Below are 22143 nucleotides of genomic sequence, written 5' to 3' on the forward strand. Positions count from 1 at the left end.
TATACCCTTACATGGTACCACTGTCATATACCCTTACATGGTACCACTGTCATATACCCTTACATGGTACCACTGTCATATACCCTTACATGGTACCACTGTCATATACCCTTACATGGGACCACTGTCATATACCCTTACATGATACCACTGTCATATACCCTTACATGGTACCACTGTCATATACCCTTACATGGTACCACTGTCATATACCCTTACATGGTACCACTGTAATATACCCTTACATGGTACCACTGTCATATACCCTTACATGGGACCACTGTCATATACCCTTACATGGGACCACTGTCATATACCCTTACATGGTACCACTGTCATATACCCTTACATGGTACCACTGTCATATACCCTTACATGGTACCACTGTAATATACCCTTACATGGTACCACTGTCATATACCCTTACATGGTGCCATTGTCATATACCCTTACATGGTACCACTGTCATATACCCTTACATGGTGCCATTGTCATATACCCTTACATGGTGCCATTGTCATATACCCTTACATGGTACCACTGTCATATACCCTTACATGGTACCACTGTCATATACCCTTACATGGTACCACTGTAATATACCCTTACATGGTACCACTGTAATATACCCTTACATGGTACCACTGTCATATACCCTTACATGGTACCACTGTCATATACCCTTACATGGTACCACTGTCATATACCCTTACATGGTACCACTTTAATATACCCTTACATGGTACCACTGTCATATACCCTTACATGGGACCACTGTAATATACCCTTACATGGGACCACTGTCATATACCCTTACATGGTACCACTGTCATATACCCTTACATGGGACCACTGTCATATACCCTTACATGGTACCACTGTCATATACCCTTACATGGTAGATATGACTCCAGCTAGTCTCACTGTGAGAGGAGAACTCTGAGGGGACGGTATTATTAAGTCCCATGGAAAAGAGGGCTGTCCAAACCTTCTGCCTCTGATCCTGAGCCGTTCTCTCTGCTCTGCACTGATCTGACCTGAGAGACTGTGTCTGTCTGGTTTCTTGACCACATCTTGCCAGATCAGCAGGCTTGGCACTAGCGCTGCTTTAACCTCACCGTCACAAGACATCTTCTCCAGCCTCGATCTCGGCTCTACAGCGGAGTGCTTCAGTTCACCGTCACCGAGACATCTTCTCCAGCCTCTATCTCGGCTCCACAGCGGAGGGCTTCAATTCAGCGTCCAATCTTTTAACAAGCCAACCGCCCACGCACCCACCTGCCTGCGCATTTATTGGACAGATGCCAAGTGCAACCCGCTGCCTGAGTAGCCCCTCAGTCTGGACTGAACAGACTGAGTCCCCCATTCTGTTCTCTTGTGAAGACTATTTTATTGACTGAATGCTGTTCCAGTTCTAATAGACCCTTGTTTCTGGGACTCTCTGCCTGGTTGTTTGTCTGGTCTCTGGGACTCTGCCTGGTTGTCTGTCTGGTCTCTGGGACTCTCTGCCTGGTTGTCTGTCTGGTCTCTGGGACTCTCTGCCTGGTTGTCTGTCTGATCTCTGGGACTCTCTGCCTGATTGTCTGTCTGGTCTCTGGGACTCTCTGCCTGGTTGTCTGTCTGGTCTCTGGGACTCTCTGCCTGGTTGTCTGTCTGGTTTCTGGGACTCTCTGCCTGGTTGTCTGTCTGGTCTCTGGGACTCTCTGCCTGGTTGTCTGTCTGGTCTCTGGGACTCTCTGCCTGATTGTCTGTCTGGTCTCTGGGATTCTCTGCCTGGTTGTCTGTCTGGTCTCTGGGACCCTCTGCCTGGTTGTCTGTCTGGTCTCTGGGACTCTCTGCCTGGTTGTCTGTCAGGTCTCTGGGACTCTCTGCCTGGTTGTCTGTCAGGTCTCTGGGACTCTCTGCCTGGTTGTCTGTCTGGTCTCTGGGACTCTCTGCCTGGTTGTCTGTCTGGTCTCTGGGCCTCTCGGCCTGGTTCTCTGGGACTCTCTGCCTGATTGTCAGTCTGGTCTCTGGGACTCTCTGCCTGGTTGTCTGTCTGGTCTCTGGGACTCTGCCTGGTTGTCTGTCTGGTCTCTGGGACTCTCTGCCTGATTGTCTGTCTGGTCTCTGGGACTCTCTGCCTGGTTCTCTGGCTGATCTCTGGGACTCTCTGCCTGGGTGTCTGTCTGGTCTCTGGGACACTTGATTCATGCGTACTGGACGTCTCTCCCCTAATGGATTATCTAAGTGGATATGGTCTCCTGTTCCTCTAGCAGCACAAGAGGCAGCTCAACTCCCACTGTTGTAAGGTAACAGTCAGGGCTTTTCCTTCCTTATCTCCTTCTCTCCGTGACTCAGTTGACTGAATATGTCCTATTGAGGTCTGCCTTGAGCAAATGTGGAGTGGTGTAGTTGGCTGTGAAGGAATGGATTTGATTCAGGACCCTCACAATACAGTTTCACAGACTTATTCTGAGCAGTGATGATATGGAACTCTAGCAAAGTGACGCTGGTGAGTACTGAATATGTTTGGAGCGTTATTTAGCATGGCATTCAGTGTGCTCCCATTGTAATGCTGTTGAGTTACTGTCAGACTGTTTGATTTTGTTTTTAAAGGTAGTAGCTATTAGCTAGTCAACAGAAAGTAATACTTTATACAACGTTTTGTCAGCAACACTGTGAACACTTTTGTTATTAGAGGCAACAGGGCTTTGTTCATTTGCCTGTAACTTGTTAACAGACTGGTCAGGTTTGTGTTGTGTGTTCTGGAGAATGACCAGGACAGGTGGTCCCCATTGTTCTTGTCTGATTTACTGCTGCTACCACACATGTTTTAGTTATTGATTAATTGAACCTTTATTTAACCAGGTAAAACCCATTGAGGTTAAAACCCTATTTTGCGAAGGAGACCTGGCAAGAAGGCAAAACAGGGGAATAGCAGCGTGTCCAGAAAACAGAAAAATACAGAATACACACACAAGACAAAGTGTCACAAGTTAAAGACACTATTGAAGATTAGAAACAACTGCAGTTTTCACAAACAGTGTTGTCAATCAGAGTCTTAACAGGCAAAGACACTAACTCCTCTAACTTTACAATCTTCTGAAACATGTTCCAGGATGAAGGGGCATTATGGGAAAATGATTGTTTTCCCATCTCAGTTCTTGTTTGTTCTTAGGAACAAACAAGGACAGCAGTGACTGTGAATGAAGACTATATTGAGTGACTGATCTGGGCATTAAAGAACAGAGGTACAAAGGCAGCATGGCAGCTAGGACTAATGCTGTTTCCACAAATAGCCCTCCCTCCCTGAGAGAAAGACAGAGACAGAGAGAGACAGAAAGGGAGAGAGGGAGTGTGAGGGACAGAGAGAGACTATGAGGTCATGGGACACAGTTTATTGCCTGTATTTAGGCTGGAGGACCCTCCACTTCATATCTGTTCTTTGTTTAGTTGGGAGGAGACACTCCAGAGTTCTCAGCATCCAGAAGAATGTTTGGCTCAGTGAATTGCCTGCATTCTGTTCAGACTGGACATTGGATGACAGAATGGAGGATAGAACACAGAACATTGCGGTCTGAGTTCATGCTGGCTGAAAGGTAGAACAGTACAGAACAGTACAGTAGAGTCGACCCACATCTCCTCTCATTGTGTGCTTCTATAAATGGCTTATTCCTCTAATGGCTATTGCAGGTCTGAGGGGAGGGACGCTGGTTCATGTGTTTGAGCAGTTTCCCCTCTTTTAGTGCATGTCCAATGGGTTTCCATGTGCTGTGGACCAGAGGCATAACATCACTGTAGCAGATCCAGGCTGGGTGGAGGGGAGGGACGCTGGTTCATGTGTTTGAGCAGTTTCCTCTATTTTAGTGCCTGTCCAATGGGTTTCCATGTGCTGTGGACCAGAGGCATAACATCACTGTAGCAGATCCAGGCTGGGTGGAGGGGAGGGACGCTGGTTCATGTGTTTGAGCAGTTTCCTCTATTTTAGTGCCTGTCCAATGGGTTTCCATGTGCTGTGGACCAGAGGCATAACATCACTGTAGCAGATCCAGGCTGGGTGGAGGGGAGGGACGCTGGTTCATGTGTTTGAGCAGTTTCCTCTATTTTAGTGCCTGTCCAATGGGTTTCCATGTGCTGTGGACCAGAGGCATAACATCACTGTAGCAGATCCAGGCTGGGTGGAGGGGGACCGCTGTCTGCTTTCCCTACTCTGTATTCCTTAAGGTCCTGTGTGTGTACCATATTGTCTGACTCTCAAATGGCTCCCTATTCCCTTTATAGTGCACTACTTTAAACAAGGCCCATAGAGCTCTGGTCAAAAGTAGTGCACTATATAGGAAATAGGGAGCCATTTGGTATGCATCCTATGTACTGTAGCTCAGGGCAAGAGGATGTAGCTGGTTACAGGGGAAGGTTGTTGTAGTACTCAGCTGTGTGAAACCCACCCTGTCAGCTAACAGGACAGCTCTGTAAACAAAACCATCAGAACGTAGCAGGACTTAACAGTGAAGGACATGGACCTTGTGGCTGTAGCTACGCTGCAACAATATCCATCCTTGAATTCTAGTGGGGAAGCCTGTCACCTTGTACAGTAGCAGTACAGTACAATAACCACTACAGTGTTTATCCAGCGTATCTCTCATCCTCGTCTCTCCCCTCTCAAAGCCACAGCACCACAGCTTTAGGTCTGAGGAGATGCTAAACTGATGTAAACTATAGTTATGTTCCTGACTCCTGAAGTCTGATAGTATCACACACACACACACACACACACACACACACAGTGACAGTGGTTTGTTCTGTCTCTCTGCAGTCAGATATTGGAGGAGGAGAAGCTCCAGCAGAAGGAGAGGACACGTATGGAGATGAGACGTCAGGTCTCCGTGTCCTGGGACTCAGGGGGGTCCGACGAGGCGCCGCCTAAAGTAAGAGCTAACACACACACACACACACACACACACACACACACACACACACACACACACACAAACACACACACAGATAGAGAGTCACATGCACACTTTTATACACACACAGAAGTACATTAATAGACACACACGCACGCACGCACGCACGCACACACACACACACACATAGCACATTAATAGACACACACACAGAAGCACATTAATAGACACACACACATACACACATAAGCACATTAATAGACACACACACACACACAGCAACTTTATGCCTTGGCCACGAGGAGGTCACAGACGTTATCATCAACACCTATCTTGGCAGTCAGTCTGTCAGTTGGCTGCTCCCATTACAAGAGGAGTTTTCATGGTATGACATCTGTAAACACTGTACATAAATACAACAGTACAGTCAAGCTCGAAGCTTTAGTCAGTGACTCCCTCAGGAATTACACATGGAGTCAGGTGGAGTCTACATGCTTGGAGCCACAATTTCAGTTCTGTTGGTCAGACTGTCTGTCCGTTAGACATTATTCTGAGGGAAACGTTCTTCGTAGCTTCACCTCTTCCATCCTCTAATGTTATTTAGAGAGCTTTCATTTTCTATCTGATATACTCATGTCATTTCTGTTCCCAGTTTTCTCTCTGCTGCAGCTGTTCGCCTTATCTAAAGCCTTATCTATTGTTAACTCATGGTCCTATTCTCAGGAACTAGTCTCCACCATGGGCAAACACTGCTGGCTGCTGTGACTGAACAACTCTGTGTACAGCCACCTTATCAACCCAGCAAAAAAAGAAACGCCTTCTCACTGTCAACTGTGTTTATTTTCAGCAAACTTAACGTCTGTAAATATTTGTATGAACAAAGCAAGATTCAATAACTGAGACATAAACTGAACAAGTTCCACAGACATGTGACTAACATAAATGTGTCCCTGAACAAAGAGGGGGTCAAAAGTAACAGTCAGTATCTGGTGTGGCCACCAGCTGCATTAAGTACTGCACTGCATCTTCTCCTCGTGGACTGCACCAGATTTTCCAGTTCTTGCTGTGAGATGTTACCCCACTCTTCCACCAAGGCACCTGCAAGTTCCCGGACAATTCTGGAGGGAATGGCCCTAGCCCTCACCCTCCGATCCGCCAGATCCCAGACGTGCTCAATGGGATTGAAATCCGGGCTCTTCGCTGGCCATGGCAGAACACTGACAGTCCTGTCTTGCTGGAAATCACGCACAGAATGAGCAGTATGGCTGGTGGCATTGTCATGCTGGAGGGTCATGTCAGGATGAGCCTGCAGGAAGGGTACCACATGAGGGAGGAGGATGTCTTCCCTGTAACGCATAGCGTTGAGATTGCCTGCAATGACAACAAGCTCAGTCCGATGATGCTGTGACACACCGCCCCAGACCACGACGGACCCTCCACCTCCAAATCGATCCCGCTCCAGAGTACAGGCCTCGGTGTAACGCTCATTCCTTCGACGATAAAACCAGAATCCGACCATCGCCCCTGGTGAGACAAAACCGCGACTCGTCAGTGAAGAGCACTTTTTGCTAGTCCTGCCTGGTCCAGTGACGGTGGGTTTGTGCCCATAGGCGACGTTGCCTTACAACATGCCTACAAGCCCTCTGTCTTGCCTCTCTCAGCCTATTGCGGACAGACTGAGCACTGATGGAGGGATTGTGCGTTCCTGGTATAAATTGAGCAGTTGTTGTTGCCATCCTGTACCTGTCCCCCAGGTGTGATGTTCGGATGTACCGATCCTGTGAAGGTGTTGTTACACGTGGTCTGCCACTGCGAAGACAATCAGCTGTCCATCCTGTCTCCCTGTAGCGCTGTCTTAGGCGTCTCAGGACGGACACTGCAATTTATTGCCCTGGCCACATCTGCAGTCCTCATGCCTCCTTGCAGCATGCCTAAGGCACGTTCACGCAGATGAGCAGGGAACCTAGGCATCTTTCTTTTGGTGTTTTTCAGAGTCAGTAGAAAGGCCTCTTTAGTGTCCTAAGTTTTCATAACTGTGACCTTAATTGCCTACCATCTGTAAGCTGTTAGTGTGTTAACGACCGTTCCACAGGTGCATGTTCATTAATTGTTTATGGTTCATTGAACAAGCATGGGAAACAGGGTTTAAACCCTTTACAATGAAGATCTGTGAAGTTATTTTATAACCACCATTTCTCTTCTAATACTTTGTGATGACTATTGATGGGAACTATTTTATCAAGAGACTATTTTATCAAGGGAATCTTTTATCAAGAGACTATTTTATCAAGGGACTATTTTTCAGGGGACTATTTTATCAAGATACTATTTTATGTGACTACACTGTCCCCCCCTTATTGACTACCTTGCTGTTTTCCCCCACTGACTACCCTGCTGTCTTCCCCCACTGACGACCCTGGTCTCCTCCCCCATTAGTTCCTCTACCAGCTCTCTGCTTACAGCTTATCACCTAGCTGGCTTTGTCTTCAGCAATGTTCCATCATGTCTCAATGTGCTTGTTGTGCTCTGTCTGTGTGTCTGACCACATCTCCCTGTGTCTCAGTGTCTCTGTTCCCTTGTCTCCCTCTGTCTGTCTGTCTGTCTGTCTGTCTGTCTGTCTGTCTGTCTGTCTGTCTGGTCTGTCTGTCTGTCTGTCTGTCTGTCCGTCTGCCTGTGTCATCATCATCATCATGCTATACCTCCCTGCGCTTTGGCTCTCAGCCCTCCCTGTGCTTTGGCTTTCAGCCCTCCCTGTGCTTTGGCTCTAAGCCCTCCCTGTGCTTTGGCTCTAAGCCCTCCCTGTGCTTTGGCTCTCAGCCCTCCCTGTGCTTTGGCTCTAAGCCCTCCCTGTGCTTTGGCTCTCAGCCCTCCCTGTGCTTTGGCTCTCAGCCCTCCCTGTGCTTTGGCTTCCCTATGCTTTGGCTCTCAGCCCTCCCTGTGCTTTGGCTCTAAGCCCTCCCTGTGCTTTGGCTCTAAGCCCTCCCTGTGCTTTGGCTCTCAGCCCTCCCTGTGCTTTGGTGAGCACCCCCTTCCCCACCACAGCTAGTACTACACCCTCCATGCCCCCTGCGGTTGTCAGGTCCTCTACCCCCACCTCCACACTGGCAGGCTGCAGCCACCCCAAAAGCAGCAGCTGACCCATGCAGTCCACAGATCCATACATGTTGGTGGGACAGCACAGAGGGCCACAGCATTAAATAGATCAGAGCTGTAAAGGTTTTGACATACTCCAGTCTAGTGGTGTCTCTCTGAAAGACACACAGCAGGGCTGGACACTGTCCAGCTCCAATCCAGGGATTTCAGTGTCAAGTTATGTAGACAAATCACTGTCTGTTTCTCATAGGGCTCCTGTTAGGATGCAACAGTGATCCATTATAGTGCTATTTCACTTTGACAAGAGACACAACATGGCTTCAAATCTAGTTAGATGATTATTGTGGATTTGTTCAAAGCTGTGGGCTAAATACTTACACTGAATATGATGGCACACACACTAGAGTAACATGAACTTCCATTTAGAAATAAATCATGTTTTGGTCCATCGTAGATTTAGTGTTTTTCTTTGTTGAATATTGTGACACTAAGCTGTTAGGAAAGTGGCATGTTGTCTTAACACATGTTAACACAATGTGCCTTGGCCTTGAGGGGGAAATGCTATGGAAATGTCCTCAGGTTGTCACTCACTTTCAGAGCCTGTGTAGGATGCTTGTGTAATCGTTGTCCCAAATGGCACCCATTTCCCCTATGTAGTGCACTACTTTTGACCTGGGCCCATAGGCCTCTGGAGGAAAGAAGGGCACTATGTTAGGGAACAGGGTTCCATTTGGGATGCAGTATGCAGTACTGTACAGCAGGGTGACGTCTCCTCCCACCAGATCTTTGGATGATGCAATCTACTGTTATTCTACCATGAAAACATGCTGCTCTCATTGGTCCTTTTTCAACACGGTTGGTTGATGCTTCCGTTGTCGTCATCTTAGCCATCCCAACGTTGTGTACAACCATGTAGAATGTTTCTATTGTACGTATGCTAAATGAGTATCTGAACTCTGTAACTTGCACATCATTTCCTGTTTCATTTCCACCGTGTTGTCACATGTTGTAACTTACAGCCTGTTCTGTTTCGTTCACTGTCTTTTGCTCATCGGGAGGTTTGGCCTCGAGAAGCTTACTGTGAAAAGGTCTGTAAGGTAGATGTCTCGCTGTGATTAAATATAAGGAAAGTCTGAGTGCAATGCTCAGTGGAGGAGGAGATTGTTGCCTGCCTGCCTATCAACATGTCACCCTGAATTGGAGATGATTATTCTACCCTCATCCCCCCCCCCCCCCATCCCGCACCAAAAATAACCATCAACTCTACTAAGTCCAACACCAGAACTCTCATATAACTCTTTTGTGAATGTTGAACTAACTGCCTGCTTGTTTCATAGCCTTTCTTTGTTTCCCTTCTGGACAGCTCTAACACTGTCCACACACATTGCATCTGTAGTTTGTGTGTGCGTGCGTGCGTGCGTGCGTGTGTGTGTGTGTGCGTGCGTGCGTGCGTGTGTGTGCGTGCGTGCGTGCGTGCGTGCGTGCGTGCGTGCGTGCGTACACCTAGCTCTATCTAACCCAGACCTAGCTATGGAGATGAAACAGCAGCATGTATTTAACAGAGCTCTCTGTCTCTCTCTCTCTATAGCCCAGCAGACCAGGGTACCCCAGCCCACGCTCCAGTGAGGGGTTCTACCCCAGCCCACAGCACCTGGGGCAGCCCACCCACTACCAGGTAGAGCAAGGAGAGCTGGTACACAGGGGGGCAGGTAGCCTAGCGGTTAAGAGCGTTGGACCAGTAACCGAAATGTTACTGGTTTGAATCCCTGACTAGGTGAAAAATCTGTCGATGTACCGTTGAGCAAGGCACTTAACCCTAATTGCTCCTGTAAGTCACTCTGGATAAGAGCATCTGCTAAATGACTCTAATGTAAATGTTAAATGTGTTATAACATCATAACCACTAGCAGGTAGAGCAAGGAGAGCTGATACATTGTGTTATAAAGTAGTTATAACAGCATAACCACTAGCAGGTAGAGCAAGGAGAGCTGGTACATTGTTATAAAGTAGTTATAACAGCATAACCACTAGCAGGTAGCCTAGCTACTACAACACACTGACAGAGAGACATGAGACAGTACCCTGTGTTTATACAGTAGTTATAACAGGCCTTTCCCTAGATGTCATGGGATTCTGTTTTTGTAGTTGGGATATTGGTCGTTCCTGATCTAAGTAGATACATTACTAATTCAAAGGCCCCTGTCCTTCCCAGATGGCAGGATACCCAGGCCCCAGTGGGATGTACCCTCCCCAGGCATCCCACGATCCCCATGACACCTGGAACCACCACCGGCAGCAGGACCTCCCCATGTGGTCTCCCAACATGGAGGTAAGGATCCGGGGATGGACCAGTGTTGTACACCTGGTGCTCCCAATAACAAGATGGTACTGTAGTAGCGATTTAGGTTGGTGAGGGACAATACACTGATTCTCTCTCTCTCTATCTTTCTCTCTCTCTAAATCTCTTCTTTTTCTCTCTTTCTTTCTCTCTCAATTTGTATCTCTTTCTCTCTCACTCTCTGTCTCTCTCTCTCTCTCTCTCTCTCTCTCTCCATGTGTCTGTCTCGCTCTGTCTGTCTTTCTCTCTCCTTTCTTTCTCTCTCTCTCTCTCTCTCTCTCTGTCTGTCTGTCTGTCTGTCTGTCTGCCTGTCTGTCTGTCGCTCTCTCTGTCTCTCTCTCTCTCTGTGTGTCTGTCTTTCTCTCTGGGTGTCTGTCTGTCTCAGGACAGGGGGTCTCTGGACATGCAGGTGATGGGTCAGGTTCTGCCCCCCCTCCTGATGGAGGAACAGCTGATGATGCAACAGCAGCAGATGGAGGAGGACCAGCGGTGGCTGGAGCATGAGGAACGCTTCCTGGTAATAACACACACGCTATACTGTATATACACACAAACCACACACACACACACTATATATACATACACACATACCACACACATATACAAGCACACACACACACACACACTATACAGTGGGGCAAAAAAGTATACAGAAAATCACATTGTAGGATTTTTTATGAATTTATTTGCAAATTATGGTGGAAAATAAGTATTTGGTCACCTACAAACAAGCAAGATTTCTGGCTCTCTCGCTGGCTCTCACAGACCTGTAACTTCTTCTTTAAGAGGCTTTTCTGTCCTCCACTCGTTACCTGTATTAATGCCACCTGTTTGAACTTGTTATCAGTATAAAATACACCTGTCCACAACCTCAAACAGTCACACTCCAAACTCCACTATGGCCAAGACCAAAGAGCTGTCAAAGGACACCAGAAACAAAATTGTAGACCTGCACCAGGTTGGGAAGACTGAATCTGCAATAGGTAAGCAGCTTGGTTTGAAGAAATCAACTGTGGGAGCAATTATTAGGAAATGGAAGACATACAAGACCACTGATAATCTCCCTCGATCTGGGGCTCCACACAAGATCTCACCCCGTGGGGTCAAAATGATCACAAGAACGGTGATCAAAAATCCCAGAACCACACGGGGGGGACCTAGTGAATGACCTGCAGAGAGCTGGGACCAAAGTAACAAAGCCTACCATCAGTAACACACTACGCTGCCAGGGACTCAAATTAAGCCAGTACATGTCCAGGCCCGTCTGAAGTTTGCTAGAGAGCATTTGGATGATCCAGAAGAAGATTGGGAGAATGACATATGGTCAGATGAAACCAAAATATAACTTTTTGGTAAAAACTCAACTCGTCGTGTTTGGAGGACAAAGAATGCTGAGTTGCATCCAAAGAACACCATACCGACTGTGATGCATGGGGGTGGAAACATCATGCTTTGGGGCTGTTTTTCTGCAAAGGGACCAGGACGACTGATCCGTGTAAAGGAAAGAATGAATGGGGCCATGTATCGTGAGATTTTGAGTGAAAACCTCCTTCCATCAGCAAGGGCATTGAAGATGAAAAGTGCCTGGGTCTTTCAGCATGACAATGATCCCAAACACACCGCCCCGGGCAATGAAGGAGTGGCTTCGTAAGAAGCATTTCAAAGTCCTGGAGTGGCCTAGCCAGTCTCCAGATCTCAACCCCATAGAAAATCTTTGGAGGGAGTTGAAAGTCCGTGTTGCCCAGCAACAGCCCCAAAACATCACTGCTCTAGAGGAGATCTGCATGGAGGAATGGGCCAAAATACCAGCAACAGTGTGTGAAAACCTTGTGAAGACTTACAGAAAATGTTTGACCTCTGTCATTGCCAACAAAGGGTATATAACAAAGTATTGAGAAACTTTTGTTATTGACCAAATACTTATTTTCCACCATCATTTGCAAATAAATTAATTAAAAATACTACAATGTGATTTTCTGGATTATTTTTTCTCATTTTGTCTGTCATAGTTGAAGTGTACCTATGATGAAAATTACAGGCCTCTCTCATCTTTTTAAGTGGGAGAACTTGCACAATTGGTGGCTGACTAAATACTTTTTCCCCCCACTGTATATACATACACACAAACCACACACACACACACTATATATACATACACACAAACCACACACATACACACTATATATATATATATAATGGATGTGTGGTATATAATGGATGTGTGGTATATAATGGATCCGTGGTATATAATGGATCTGTGGTATATAATGGATGTGTGGTATATAATGGATCTGTGGTATATAATGGATGCGTGGTATATAATGGATGTGTGGTATATAATGGATGTGTGGTATATAATGGATCCGTGGTATATAATGGATGCGTGGTATATAATGGATGTGTGGTATATAATGGATGCGTGGTATATAATGGATGCGTGGTATATAATGGATGTGTGGTATATAATGGATGTGTGGTATATAATGGGTGCGTGGTATATAATGGATGTGTGGTATATAATGGATCTGTGGTATATAATGGATGTGTGGTATATAATGGATGTGTGGTATATAATGGATGTGTGGTATATAATGGATCTGTGGTATATAATGGATCCGTGGTATATAATGGATGTGTGGTATATAATGGATGTGTGGTATATAATGGATGTGTGGTATATAATGGATGTGTGGTATATAATGGATGTGTGGTATATAATGGATCTGTGGTATATAATGGATGTGTGGTATATAATGGATGTGTGGTATATAATGGATCTGTGGTATACCACACACACATACAAGCACACACACACGCACACTATATATATATATATATACATACACACACACACATACCCCACACACAGACACACTATATATACATACACACATACCACACACACACAAACCACACCTATACCACACACATCCCACACACACATGATCGTTGTACAGACTTGCCTCCTGTAACCCCTCTGATGGTGATGCAGGAGATAACAGACCTGCCTCCTGTAACCCTTCTGATGGTGATGCAGGAGATAACAGACCTGCCCCTTCATGTTCTGTTTTCAGGGTGTTTACTTACAACTGTAATGTCTGACACAAATGTACTTCATCATTCCTTGGAAAGCCCTGTGTTAACTGTGCACAGATGTCGTACATTATGTTTTGCACTGGCTTCATACCCCTCAGTTATTTTAGTAGTACCATATCATTATCTCTGAGATGTGTCCCAGAGCGCCTCAGTTCACTTCTTGGATCATTTTTTACATTCAACGGACAAAGACGTTTTCAGAGAAGAAAGGGGGAAACAAAAAGCATTGTCTTGTGTTTTTCAGACCTTTGGCAAAGCTGTCAACTTTTGTGTGTTCTTAAAGTGTTGTATTGTGTGTGTGTGTGTGTGTGCGTGTGCATGCCCAGGTGTGGCTAAAGCAAATTCCTAGCTAATGATAGGTTTGTCCCTCCATGCACCGTCAAGTATGGTAAACTTATTTTGACCCACAGTTGGTGAAGGCAAATGTTCTTCGCTGGAAAGCTGAGTAGGTTGTATGTAGTTTAGACCCGTAGACTCTTATTTCATCCAAGGGGAGGGACTACTAGAAGAAAGGAAGGAGAGGACCAGGGGAGAGAGATAGGGAGGGAGAAAGAGACAGAGGTGGAGAGATAGAGACAGCGAGGGATAGAGAGAGAGAAACAAAGAAGGAGGAAGAGAGAGAGGCAGGCGAACAGAGAAAGACCGCTATCTGGCTGCATGTTCACTTTGTGTAAGTCAGTCAGCGAGCCAGTCAGTCAGTAAGTCAGCGAGCCAGACAGTCAGTCAGTGAGCCAGTCAGTCAGTGAGCCAAGCCGTGTAAACAGGAGTAAACGTGGGGAACCTCTCTCATCCTGTTGATGGAATTCCTAGCAGCTCCATGCTCTCCTTCCAGGCACTGAAACACCCAGCAGAGAACAGCAGTCCAAAGGATGCAGGTTTTCAAGTCCTTCCTGGGAAAACTGGTACAGCATTAGGGAAGGAGAGAGGAATGAGAATAGTTTGGCAGGCAGCTGGCGTGAGACTGAAGTTTTAATAAGTTAACGGGCAGAGCAGCAGCAGGAGTACATTTGCTGCGCTGCGGGATTCTAAGCTGTGTACAACTGTTCCTTCTGTGTTGAAGTGCTAGAAAGATAAATCATTGAATGTGCCGACTACTGTAGATGTTAAAATATATTAGCATACTAGAAAAAATATTAATATACTAGAAAACAAATATTATCATACTAGAATTGATGCTCATCAAGAAATAACAGCGACAAGTGCACAGGAAAACCATTTAAAACAACTGTAGGCGCGTTACAGCGCATTAGATAAAGTCGCTCAGAAGATGTGGTTTTAGCTGCAATCTAATGTCGACTTTTCTTGTGGAAAACGGTATGAGCGATGTAAGGGTTTTATGCATGCGCAGTTGTTGGGTCTCGATCCTTCTGCAAGTTGGATGAGCAGCGCATTTGCCTCAGCAACAGAGAGTCACGTCAAAGACTAGCTAGCTTACATTAGCTGAAACCCTATATTACAATACAACACACACACAAATAATAATGACCACTCCAAGGATCAAGTGGAGAATGTCTCTTGTTACCATTTTCTCCTGTGTTTACGTAGCAGTGATTTGTATTTGTCATGATATTGTATATTCATTTTGATTTGATCTGACTGATTTGAATATCAGTGCATCAGATGTCATACCACTGTTATAGCAAAGTAATGTCCATTATCACTGTGATATAGAGAAATAATGATTGTTTTCCACGTTGAAATCAGTCTGAGCATTTGTTTGTTCGTTCGATCATTCATTTAACCTGCTGTGTCTCTCTCGGTCACAACCAGAAGCCGGATTCAAGGAATTCCAGAGGCAGCATTGACCGGGACGACGGCATCCTCCATGGCCCAGTAAGTCTCCTCTTTTTACTTGGTTGCCCTGGATGGATTAACAGTCAACGCTATCTCCTGTTCTCTTTACCTCTCTCACAAATATGCAAAATACCTTGGGCTTTCACTCAAAAGAAGTTAAAGAGATTTTGTCTGGAGGGGGGGGGGGGGGGTTCCCGTCAATGTCTCTCTGTTGTCTGTTCTTGTTGTACCACTCCTAGCCTGGGGTTGTGTGTGAGTTATACAGTGAGTCAGTGAGTATTACAGTACGTCAGTCGTATAGTGGGAGAGAACACTCCCAGACAGCCTGTGTAGAGGCTCAAGTCAATCAAACCAGTATTTCTGTATTTATGCTGTAGTGCAGTATATTAGCAGGCATAAATGCTTTCCTTACTGAATGGTTTTGTGGTAAAATAGCAACAGAGGCCCCCTGACAGATAGATGCTATCAGTTTTTAAAACATGACTTTGGCTCAGAGAGCTTCTACATATAAATGCATAATAGAGACTGTGCATTCGGAAAGTGTTCAGACCCCTTCTGTTTTTCGCAGCGTGATGAGAATACAGTCCTCTTTATTAAAGGAAGAGCACTTAAACAAACTAACAAAACAACAAAACAAATGTGAAGCTATAAACACTGGTGCTGACACAGACAACTAGACATAGACAATAACCCACCAAATACCCAAGGAATATGGCTACCTAAATATGGTCCCCAATCAGAGACAACGATAAACAGCTGCTTCTGATTGAGAACCAATCTAGGCAACCATAGACATAAAAACACCTAGACTAGAAACAAGCCCATAAACATACAAAAACAGGACAAAAACACATATATCACCCTCGTCACACCCTGACCTAACCAAAATAATAAAGAAAACTAAGAAAACTAAGGTAATAAATACAAATTCCCATCAATCTACACACAATACCCCATAATGACAAAGCGTAAACAGGTTTTTTGATTTTTTTTCAAATGTATTAAAAATAGAAAACTGAAATACCTTATTTACATAAGTATTCAGACCCTTAGCTAAGAAACTCAAAATTGCGCTCAGGTGCGTCCTGTTTCCATTGATCATCCTTGGAGATGTTTCTACAACGTGATTGTTGTCCAGCTGTGGTAAATTCAATTGATTGGACATGATTTGGAAATGCACAGACCTGTCTATATACGGTCCTACAGTTGACAGTGCATGTCAGAGCAAAAACTAAGCCGTGAAGTCAAAGGAATTGTCCGAAGAGCTCCGAGATAGAATTGTGTCAAGGAACAGATCTGGGGAAGGGTACCAAATAATATCTGCAGCATTGAAGGGCACCAAGAACACAGTGGCCTCCATCATTCTTAAATGAAGTTAGGAACCACCAAGACTGAGCAAACTGAGCAATCGGGGAAGAAGGGCTTTGGTCAGGGAGGTGATCAAGATCCTGATGGTCACTCTGACAGAGCTCCAGAGTTCCTGTGTGAAATTGGGAGAACCTTCCAGAGAACCTTCCAGAAGCCACTCCTCAGTAAAAGGCACATGACAGCATGCTTGGAGTTTGCCAAAAGATACCTAAAGGACTCTCAGACCATGAGAAACAAGATTCTCTGGACTAATGAAACCAAGATTGAACTCTTTGGCCTGAATGCCAAATGTCACATCTGGAGGAAACCTGGCATCATCCCTATGGTGAAACAGGGTGGTGGCTGCATCATGCTGTGGGGATGTTTTTCAGCGGCAGGGACTGGGAGACTAGTCAGGATCAAGGGAAAGATGAACGGAGAAAAGTACAGAGAGATCCGTGATGAAAACCTACTCCAGAGCACTCAGGACCTCAGACTGGGGTGAAAGTTCACCTTCCAACAGGACAACGACCATCAGTACACAGCCAAGACAACTCAAGAGTGGCATTCTCTGATTGTCTTTGAGTTGCCCAGCCAGAGCCCAGAATTGAACCCGATGTAATATCTCTGGAGAGACCTGAAAATAGCTGTGCAGCAACGCTCCCCATCCAACCTGACAGAGCTTGAGAGGATCTGCAGAGAAGAATGGGAGAAACTTCTAGCTTCATACCCAAGAAGGCTCAAGGCGGTAATCACTGCCAATGGTGCTTCAACAATGTACTGAGTAAAGGGTCTAAATACTTATGTAATTGTGATAAAAACCTTGTTTTTCCCAAATGTGTAAAAAGTCAAGGGGTCTGAATACTTTCTGAATGCACTGGACATGCTTACTACATAGGCATTCCATAAGCAAGTTGTATGTGTTTGTTTTAGCACTCTGGGGAATTACCTTCAACTGGAAAAAGGAAAGTCAAGGGGTTAACAGATTCTTACAGATCATCTTGGGACCAACAATTGTAAATATATATTGATAATAAATTTTTTTTAAGAATGGTTGAAGATTTAGCCTTTGCTCTTTGAATTCACGTTAGGATACCAACATGTTTACTGGGCTTAAAAGGAGAGTAAAGGAACACTGACTGATATGAAGGAATATCCATCTGTTCTCATGTATAGTTCTACATTATATATTCTATCAGAATATAGAATGTAGAACTGTTTGAACATAGAATGTAGAACTATTAGAACATAGAATGTAGAACTATTAGAACATAGAACGTATAACTATTAGAACATAGAATGTAGAACTGTTAGAACTTTTAGGACATAGAATGTAGAACTATTAGGACAGAATGTAGAACTATTAGGACATAGAATGTAGAACTATTAGAATGTAGAACTATGAGAACATAGAATGTAGAACTATTAGGAGATAGAATGTAGAACTATTAGAATGTAGAACTATTAGAACATAGAACTATTAGGACATAGAATGTAGAACCATTTCATTTGTTCCCTGTCATTGCTCAGTATCATTACATTGAGCTGTATGGACAGCTGTGTTCTGAGCTGCATGGACCATTAGAAGGGTATAGCCCCGAACCAAACCCACTCTTAGTTTAAAACACCGCCCACATTAATGCAGCAGCTCTCATGCAATCCACTCTATTTTACTGGGCAATTTGCAAAACCAAAATCTTGCTTCATGGCGAGATAACTGTCAGAATCTGTCTCCCTGATAATAATTATAGCCAGGCAGAGGATGAAGCCAAGGACTGATGGATAGCCGTTCAGCATGTTGAGTTAATGCACTAAAATATTGAATACAACTCTCAATAACCTCTAGGCTATTCTGTAAACTTCAATCAGCAAGTGTTTTATTGACTTAAATGTAAACAGGGAATACTGCATATGGTCTGTTCTACAGTTTGTTTTTGGGCTATCACAGTAAAGTAGAGATGTGTTTTTACTGTGGAACGCCGTGGTGGTTGGCTGTGGTCCGGTTAGGTCTGTGTATCCAAGCAGCAGGAGTATTTTGAGTGTTGGTGGAGAGACCACAACAACACAGATGACACCAGAGAGACTGCTCACTGGGATGTTGTGGGAAAACACTGGAATAAATCCTGCTCGTTTATTTCAACTGCTTGTTTGTGTTTGTTTGTGCAGACAGGAAACCAGCACATATACCAACCCATAGGCAAACCAGGTAATGTCTCAGCCAATGTAATTACAAGTTTACCTTACACTTATTGTTTTCACTGTTCCCCTGGTTCTCTGACTCTAACTCTGACGAGCTCTGACACCGACTCTGACTAACTCTGACTGGCTCTGACAACGACACCGGCTCTAACTCCGACCGACTCTGACACCGACTCTGACTCTGACTGGCTCTGACTCTGACTGGCTCTAACTCTGACTGGCTCTGACTCTGACTGGCTCTGACTCTGACTGGCTCTAACTCTGACTGGCTCTGACTCTGACTGGCTCTGACTCTGACTGGCTCTGACTCTGACTGGCTCTGACTCTGACTGGCTCTGACTCTGACTGGCTCTGACTCTGACTGGCTCGGACTCTGACTGGCTCTGACTCTGACTGGCTCTAACTCTGACTGGCTCTAACTCTGACTGGCTCTGACTCTGACTGGCTCTGACTCTGACTGGCTCTGACTCTGACTGGCTAACTCTGACTCTGACTGGCTCTGACTCTGACTGGCTCTGCCTCTGACTGGCTCTGACTCTAACTCTGACTGACTCTATCTCTGACTGGCTCTGACTCTGACTGGCTCTGACTCTGACTGGCTCTGACTCTGACTGGCTCTGACTCTGACTGGCTCTAACTCTGACTGATTCAGACTCTAACTCTGACTCCCTCAACTGTTCTAGCACATTCCTCAACCATTTTAACTGCTAAACTATGTTGACAGGCTGACAATTTGTCTATTTCTGCTAGGCCTGTGTTAGTTTCTGTTGCCATAATAGTAGATATTTGATAGGAATATTGTTGAATCTGTGAGAGTTTGATAAGAAATGCTACAATTCCTGTGCATCTTCCATATAGTCATGTGTTGGATTTATTCCTTATGTAACTGATGATAGTCCTTTACCTCCACATAACATACATATATTGTACTATATGTTGTAGTTTAGGTATCTGTTGATTCTTTTGTACTCCAGTATCTGATGGGTCCTTTGCCTCCACAGAACATGCATCTCCACCAAAGAAACCCCCCCGTCCTGGAGCCCCCAGTCACCTGGGTAGTCTGGCCAGCCTGAACCCCGTGGACAGCTACAATGAGGGAGTGAAGGTAAGTTGATGCTCACATGTTTATTCTACCAATCAAACTTTACACGCATTCCACAACAATCCAGGGATTTGGCTTTATCGCTCAATTTAAGCCCACAGATTTACATGTCTCAAAGTTGTTTCAATTTCTTTGTAGTTATTGTGTTGGTATTCTACTTTTGCATGTGCACTCCAAAACAAAGTGTTCATCCATCATTTTAAAGCTAGAATCCTTCATTGAAATGATAACGAAGTGGGTCACCCCACCTCTGTTTTGGTAAAAGCTGAGGGATGGACCTGGAGAAATGTAACCACGTTCAAATTCATAGACAGAGCTGTGGATGCAAGGACTGGCCATCCATGATATCAACATGCTAGTTGTAACCATGTTTTGAGGCTAGACAGTGTTTGTTTACATTTACTTTGTTTACAAACATCAGAGTAAAACAAGTTCATATGTTGGGTTCTGCTGAGGTACGACAGTTGAACTTAGCTCCTGAGGCATTTACAAGTTATATTCTTCAAATATCAATGGGTATATACACTGAGTGGACAAAACATTAGGAACACCTTCCTAATATTGAGTTGCACCCCATCTTGCCCTCTGAACAGCCCTCAATTCATCGGGGCATGGACTCTACAAGGTGTTGAAAGTGTTCCACAGGGATGCTGGCCCATGTTGACTCCAATGCTTCGCACAGTTGTCAAGTTGGCTGGATGTCCTTTGGATGGTGGACCATTCTTGATACACAGGGGAAACTGTTGAGTGTGAAAAACCCAGCAGTGTTGCAGTTCTTGAAACAAACCGGTGCACCTGGCACCTACTACCATACCCATGTCTCAATTGTCTCAAGTCTTAAAAATCCTTCTTTAACCCGTCTCCTCCCCTTCATCTACACTGATGAAGTGGATTTAACAAGTGACATCAATAAGGGATCATAGTTTTTCACCTGGTCAGTCTGTCATGGAAAGAGCAGGTGTCCTTAATGTTTTGTACATTCAGTGTTTAATTCATTTATACGTGCAAGAATGGATGTTGCAATTAAGGATTCTATCTTTAAACTGAGAAGTTCATGACTATGTTTCTAAAACATGACTAACTGTCCCTATTTCTGTTAGAACATTCCTACATGACTTTACCATGTTGGCCAGATCACAAAGACTACCACTGTATTTCAACTACACAGACTTCCCCTTTTCTATGACACCCAAAACACCGGAGATGTCACTATTTTCCCCAGTGATGGTTACTATGGCAACAGTCCGCTTGAGTTTCTCTGTGTCAGCATAGAACATCCAGGAGCGTTACCTTCCCGAAGTTATCCAAACTGTTAGCTCTGCTCTGCTATCACTGCGTCACAAATGGCACACTATTCCCTATATAGTGCACTACAGTACTTTTGACCAGAGTCCTATGGGCCCTGGTCAAAAGCAGTGCACTAAATAGGGGGCCTTTTGGGGTGCACCCTAAGCCTCAGCTAAAGCAGTCCCAGCTGTAGTTCACCCCCTCTGTCCTCCTTCCCCAAACACGCTCATAAATACCACACGATCGACCAGGCAGTCAGGCCTGCAATGCACCCTGGGAAGGAACACACTCTTTCCATTACACTGCCTTCTTACCATCAGCGTGGAAAATGATTTAACAAGAGGAATAGTCTAGCTAATGTGGTTCCTTGTTCCTGAGAAAGAAGCCAACATGTAAACACTGACATGGACATTATCAGCCCATCATGACTGGAACTGAGATGGTCAGACTGGGCTATGATAGGACGCATCACAAATGGTTTCCTATTCCCTATATAGTACACTGCTTTTGACCAGAGCCCCATAGGCCCTAGTGGTAAAACGTTTTGCACTATATAGGAAATAGGATGTCATTTGTGACCCTATACTATTATGTACTCAGTACTGTACTACCATGGCAACCTGTTCCCTGTTCTGATGAGGGAATCAGTGGGATTCATGCAAAAGATAAACACGTGTCAAATAAAACACAAAGACTACATTTACACAGGCAGCACAATTCTGATATTTTGCCAGTAATTGGTCTTTTGACCAATCAGATCCTTTGCCAATAATTAGGTAGATTTTCAGAATTGGGCTGCCTGTATAAACACAGACAAAGTTTCATGACCACAACATTTGAGTCACCACCTCTGTAGATATTTCGGTATTTACTCAACCAACCTCTCCAAAACCTTATTTATTTGGATGACACTTTGCTCTCTGGTGTTGTTGCGTGTACTGTTAATGCTTGTTGCATTAATATCTTCTCCCTCTTCTGTCCCTCTTGCCTCTGCCTTA

General features: G+C 44.9%; 1 protein-coding gene across 18 annotated transcripts in view; it reads left to right on the forward strand.

The window, feature by feature from the left end:
* LOC110520760 (focal adhesion kinase 1) overlaps positions 1-22143 on the forward strand; it is a 151469-nt gene that overhangs the window by 124921 nt on the left and 4405 nt on the right. For 13 of the 18 annotated variants that reach the window (XM_090221603.1, XM_090221606.1, XM_090221608.1 and 10 more), the window contains 7 exons: positions 4796-4907; positions 9571-9657; positions 10195-10311; positions 10706-10837; positions 15187-15249; positions 18724-18763; positions 19758-19861. In XM_090221603.1, the coding sequence (XP_090077729.1) occupies positions 4796-4907; positions 9571-9657; positions 10195-10311; positions 10706-10837; positions 15187-15249; positions 18724-18763; positions 19758-19861 (655 nt within the window). The remainder of the gene's footprint in view (positions 1-4795; positions 4908-9570; positions 9658-10194; positions 10312-10705; positions 10838-15186; positions 15250-18723; positions 18764-19757; positions 19862-22143) is intronic. The other 5 variants (XR_016492136.1, XR_016492133.1, XR_016492131.1 and 2 more) reach the window with 1 other exon arrangement.

This window comes from Oncorhynchus mykiss, chromosome 3 (genome assembly GCF_057628025.1).
Source record: "Oncorhynchus mykiss isolate SJ-2025 chromosome 3, ASM5762802v1, whole genome shotgun sequence".
Classification (NCBI taxonomy): Eukaryota; Metazoa; Chordata; class Actinopteri; order Salmoniformes; family Salmonidae; genus Oncorhynchus; species Oncorhynchus mykiss.